A 5788-nucleotide genomic window follows, 5' to 3' on the forward strand; every position below is an offset into this window, starting at 1 on the left:
TGACAAAGTTACAGGTTGGCTGTAACCTTTACCACATCTGTAGCCTTTTTGACACAGGCCCAACTTATATTTGTGAAAATTATTATGGTACCAGTCAACCATTTCATGTGCCAACAAAGAATGGATTATGATTGTCAACAGAACAAAATATTCCCACAGAATGAGTGTTTGAATTAGGTTATAGTGGGAACGTTTGTTAGTCACCCAGGGGTAGCAGACTATTGCATAATAGCCACTGATTATTGCACATATAATACATCCATTTATATGCTTCAAGGCCAATTCACATTGATAGTCACAGAAGACTGCTAGCATATTAAACTGATACTGTTGCTGACTTTCTATGAATGTTCAGGTGACTATGATGGATGTTTACACCTCCTAGGACATGCACTTCACTAATTTACCTGCACACTATTCCCTGGCCAAAAGCGTATTTAACTAATCAAATGTAGTAACTAGCTTGGTACTCAAGTTTTATAATCTAGTGTCTATACTCATTTGCATATAAACACACACCCTATGCATGTCAGAGTTAATCAAGTGAGCCTGACTGACATTTAATGAGACCTGAGACAGCCTTGATTACAGAAAAGCAATGAAAAACAAACACTGGTGAGGATGTTGGAAATAGACACCATTACCAAAGATGTCACCACCGAGTCAGGTGTTGGATAACTCCGCCCATTGTAAACTATAGCTTTTGCATGTATAATATGCTCTGGCATGGCAGGAAATAAGAGAATACACAAGTTCAGATAAATCTGAGACAACTTTATTTACAAAGACAATTAAGGGATTCCCATTCTTCTAAACGAATAGAACTCTGATGGATAAATATGTTCCAGCTGAAGACCTGCAGGGAGAATAAGAAAATGAAAAATTGATAAGATGGCTTGCATACATCTGATGACAGAAAAGCAATTTCTGAGTAAACACCAGTGAAGATAAATGTGACAACAGCAACTCTGGCCTGCTCCCACCTGATATACATCAATGTCTGCAATAAACTGTCACATTAACTTGCTAATGTGCAAGCTTATCTAAACAACATAATCGCAATATAAACCCACATGACATTTGTTCCTGTCTCTGTCAGACTTACAGGTAATTTATTTAAAAGGTGTGCTGCTGAGCTAAAGGCTAAAGAAGCGCAGTGAAGGATTGTCATTGTCTGAGGTCACTATTCAAACCAAGGCATTTTGACATTTAAATAAAAACAGATAGGCTAGATAAACACAGCAACCATGATTACCTTGAAGACAGAATCATAACGCCGGACCGCTTTACTTCTTCAGGATCTGGTGTCTGACGACAATGAAGGGGAAAGCGAAGCCGCTGCCAAAGAACACCACCATCATGCCCAGCAGACGCCATTTGTTGTCCACGGAAAATGGCAGGTTCTGTGAAACACAAGGGGATGACAATGTGAGGCAGAGGAATTGCAAGAAATTATTTGTGATTGTGTGAGCTACGTGGTTTAAATGCCTTGAACAGACTACTGCAAATGTCATTGAATTTTTTTTTGATTGTCCAACCTAGTATTCTCAGAAAGTCAGAAAATACACTCGACCTTCCCCTTGAAATAGAATCACATTTTCAAATGACTGCCCTGCAACAAACCGACTATATGGCGTAAGTTATGAATTATCAGTACAGTGTGCAAAATATTTGTTTCGTAATCCATCCAAATATTTTAACTCACTTCTGTTCCAGTGTTCCTATGATTTTTATTTGACACTGATGTCACAGATATGTGCTATTTTACCACTCATTTGTGTCACAAAGTAAAGAAACCTGAGGGAAGCTCTACATGACAGACATATTGTATTGTGTGATGGGTTTTGTAGTATGCAGAGTTTGGATAAAATCTTATTACACACCATTTACCCCCAACCCACTCTATTTCATAAAAAAATAAATAAATCAGTGAGAAGCACAAGAGTATTTGTGATAGAGACAGATAGTTATGTTTGAATTATTCCATCTCTAGCATGAAAGACATGCTTATTTCTCAATATTGTATAGTGTAACACAAACAGGGGCAGAAAAAACACCCATGAATGATGGCACTTTCAAGTTAATTTTGATGCTACTGATGAGGTCCACTCACATTTGAAATGTAGATGCAGCTGAAGCTCATCAGTGATCACCTTTTAATACCCATTTAGCCAAAATAACCCAACCTACACTTCTGGCGTAAAACCTGCAATGTCTTTTGAATAAATCTTACATAGGTCATCAAGTATGAACCACTACATTTCTCATAATAAAGTCAATAAATCCCTATACCATTTCTTTCCGTTTGTCAATATAGGCGCTGAACAAACAACTAGCCTAATGTCTGTCCCATTTAAAGCAGGCTTAACCCGTACTATTTACACAATATATCCGAGTAAATGATGACAGGTACATCTAATGATTAAACCTCAGTACGCTGGCAAGATCTGACTGCTGTAAGGAGACTTTGAACCTAAGAAAGAATGAAGGACATCTCCCATAATTAACAACGAAATTTCGGAATAACTTGATTTCAGCAAAACACAATCGACTGTCATTGATCTGTTACAGACCCAAATTGATGGTCCGTACAACGAACACCTCACCTCGCTAACGTTAACTTTACCGCTGTTTCTCCATGTTAGCTTGCAGCTGTGACCTTACAGCAGTTAGTCTAAACCGGCTAGGGAGCTCGGTTATAGCATTACTATGTTGACATGTTGGTGATTTTCGTTAGTTTAATCAAGACATCCGCGAATCGTATTACTAATATACCAACAAGGCAGAAACGTTACGTGGCTTATCAAAGTTTGCTAACGATAGCCTGCTAACTAGCTAGCTATTATGGAGTTAGCTTAATAGTCAACTAACTTACAACTGTTAGCTACAACGCTAATGCTACTCAACAGGCCACCATCCCAGGCTGTCCGTTAAGACGACAGCATTCGCCTGCATACATACTTATCCTAATCTTTAAGTACTATGTTAACTTGTGGAGAAAAATATAATGCATATGTCTGCGTTTTACTAATAAAAACATCGCGGTCTTATCAGTCAAGTCGCGGACATGACCTCCAATTAACGTTAGGCTTTGGATACAGGCAGGGCCGCATCACAAGAACAAGGCTTTATATAGTATTAAATACTCGTTTGTGAACTAAGTTACCTTTCCTGGTCCTTCGGCATAGTGTGAAGAACGAACAGCGGACGTTGTGAACCGCCGTACAGCCTGTCCCAGCATGATTATAAGGTTATTTGTTGGCTTTCTGCAGTAGCGCGCTGATGTGTACGACCTTCCTGCTTCTGTGATAGTGAGGGTGACGCAAAGGGTTGTGGGAAATAAAAAATGAGCACACAGCGTGTGGGAAATGTAGTTCGAATATCTCAGAAGCGACGGCAGGCTTTGGGTTTCTCTCTGTCTCTCTCTCTCTCTCTCTCTCTCTCATTTATTCCCCCTTGTGAGGACTGCATAGTGATGCTAGATGTCTAGTTTTCCATACATCAGATAGACCTAGATGTGGTGTGTGTGTGTGTGTGTGTGTGTGTGTGTGTGCGCGCGCGCGCGCGTGCATGCTTACATTTAGCACAGTGGGCATCTCTCCCTGCCTTGCCCAAGACTTCTTACCACAATCCCACACCATGTCAGTTTAGCTACATCTGTAAGGATGTCACGTCATTTATTAATTTATGGCAGAGAGAGAGAGAGAGAGAGAGAGAGAGAGAGAGAGAGAGATGATTTATTGAAACATATCCAGTCTCACAAATGTCCAATTTAAAGTTCTTCTTTTCTTTTAGAATTCTTGCTTTGGCTGGTTGGCGTTTTATCGACAGATCACACATTTTCTCTAAGGACCTACAGCACCAACCAATCAGCCTATAAGAAGTAGCAACATAATGGGTAATGATTGCTGTGCCCACCCCTATTGGCCTATCTGGTGGAAGTCAGTCTTTCACAATGAATTCTCTTCGATGGGTTTCTCTGTTAAGGAAAATCAAAAGGGGCCAAGTGTAGCCGAGCAGCTTAAATATCTCCTTATTCCCCTTGGAAGGACTGATTACTGATGCTAGAAGGCAGCTTTTTCATGGCCTACATTAGAGATCTGGATTTAAATCGGGCATGTTGGCTGGTGTGTGTGTGTGTGTGTGCATGTGCTTGTAACCTTCACTAAAAAAAACGACTGTTTGATAAGATATCTGCGTCTCCTGGCCTACTTCACAAATGTAGCACCGCTATGGTAATACCTGATAAACCAGACATGATGACTGATGGTGTAATGCTGTTTAAGTCCAGCTGCTGCTACGTTTACATTGATTTATGCTTGTGTGTGCAAAGCCGGGCTTTACTTTCACACCATGTCACTTTAGAGGATGTTTCATTTATTAATTTATGGTGCAGAGAGAGTGGTGTTTTATTCAGAATGTGTGTTGATGAATGTCCAGTTTATAGTTTTCAATGTCATTAGAAAGTTTTCTAAAAGGTGCCTCAGGCTAAAACTCCAAGCTGTGGCAGATTTCTCATTAGATGATCTCTCTCTCTCTCTCTGTGTGTGTGTGTGTGTGTGTGTATGGATTTATTTGATAGCCCATGTCTGCTACTCTTCACTTGACTTGCTCTTCATTTGTCCTGGCCTGCTGATTGCCTTTCCAATACAAAAAACACACCATTTCATCATAATTAATCCACTTCAAAGGAGATTTCACTCACGTATTGTTTCCTCCTCATGTCTATTTGCATTTACAGTGACTGTTGCTTTGAAACGTTAGGAGAACAAGCGAACAAGTGTCCTATATTCTCCAGGGTCAAAGGAGAGTTTGATTCAAATTTTCCCTTGCCTCGTTTTGACTTCTGACACTCATCAAGTCCTTCGCATGAACATTGGTTTGACATTCAGTGTTGTCGAATGTCTTTCATCTTGTGTTTTCATAAATGAGTTCACAGAGGATGTCAACATGCATGCTGCATTTACACTGGATCATCACAATGGCATGTGACTGCAATATGGAAATCACAATTGATTGGTAGACTCATTATATGTTACCATTAAAACAATATGAAGGATGAGAGAAGGATTTAGAAAACGATATTGACCATTTACTGTGCTAACATGAATATACTGTCTCTGCCTGATGGACGCTGTGGTCAGTCTTGTAGATTGTGAAATTTTCTGCAATTTAACTGACAGCTTACCAAGCAGGTTGATGTAGATGGTAGATTGCATGCACAGTAATACTATATATTCCTATTTTCTTATATTTCTATTTTATCTTCAAACTTTGTTAAGTTAAGATGTGTAATGTGATGTATTATACAATACACTCAGACAAGAATTAAGGATAATTATTATTGTATTGTTGTCTAAACTGCTTGTGAAAACACGCTTGAAAGTTTTTATTTTTATTTTTCAAGTTTCCAAGCCTTGAAATCGAAGATGATGACTCCTTTTCTTAAAATTAGAGTGATCCTTTTTTTTTCTCAGGGAAATGAAGCCGTTTCAAATCAATAATGAAGCCATTATCTTTTTCACATCTTCAAGGCTAAATCAATTCTACAAGCCTAGTGACAATTTTTCCATATTCAAGATTCTTATTTTTTTATGGTTTTCTTGGCATGTTGCAGCTTCATATTTATGCCTTGTTTACTTGTAGGAAAACACAACCTTTGGTTATTGAAAAATTAGGAATGTAAAATGCATTAACATAATAAGCAATTACATCTGATGTGTGAAAAGGGCATTTGGGAGTAGCAGAGTTTTGTTATAAAAGAGCACTTAAGTAAAGTGTTTCTTTA

At 38.7% G+C, this 5788-nt stretch overlaps 1 protein-coding gene across 1 annotated transcript; it reads right to left on the minus strand.

Annotated features, from left to right (window-relative positions):
- Positions 1 to 759: 759 nt before the first annotated feature.
- Positions 760 to 3316, minus strand: cox7c (cytochrome c oxidase subunit 7C). Its single transcript, XM_071527221.1, has 3 exons — positions 3167 to 3316; positions 1256 to 1403; positions 760 to 856 (listed from the first exon to the last, which is right to left on the minus strand). Exons 1-2 carry the CDS (start codon positions 3239 to 3241, stop codon positions 1287 to 1289), a joined length of 192 nt encoding a protein of 63 aa, XP_071383322.1. The 5' UTR covers positions 3242 to 3316; the 3' UTR covers positions 760 to 856; positions 1256 to 1286.
- Between the last annotated feature and the right edge of the window lie 2472 nt (positions 3317 to 5788).

Source organism: Centroberyx affinis, unplaced genomic scaffold (assembly GCF_046629955.1).
Source record: "Centroberyx affinis isolate AG114_WGS23_722 - 3 ecotype Tasmania unplaced genomic scaffold, CSIRO-AGI_Caff_v1 ptg001502l_1, whole genome shotgun sequence".
Lineage (NCBI taxonomy): Eukaryota > Metazoa > Chordata > Actinopteri > Beryciformes > Berycidae > Centroberyx > Centroberyx affinis.

Coding starts and splice junctions, on each gene's coding strand:
- cox7c (XM_071527221.1), bottom strand. CDS start 3,241: ATGCTGGGACAGGCTGTACGGCGGTTCACAACGTCCGCTGTTCGTTCT. Junction 1,404..3,166: donor ATGCCGAAGGACCAGGAAAG/GTAACTTAGTTC, acceptor TGTGTTTCACAG/AACCTGCCATTTTCCGTGGA.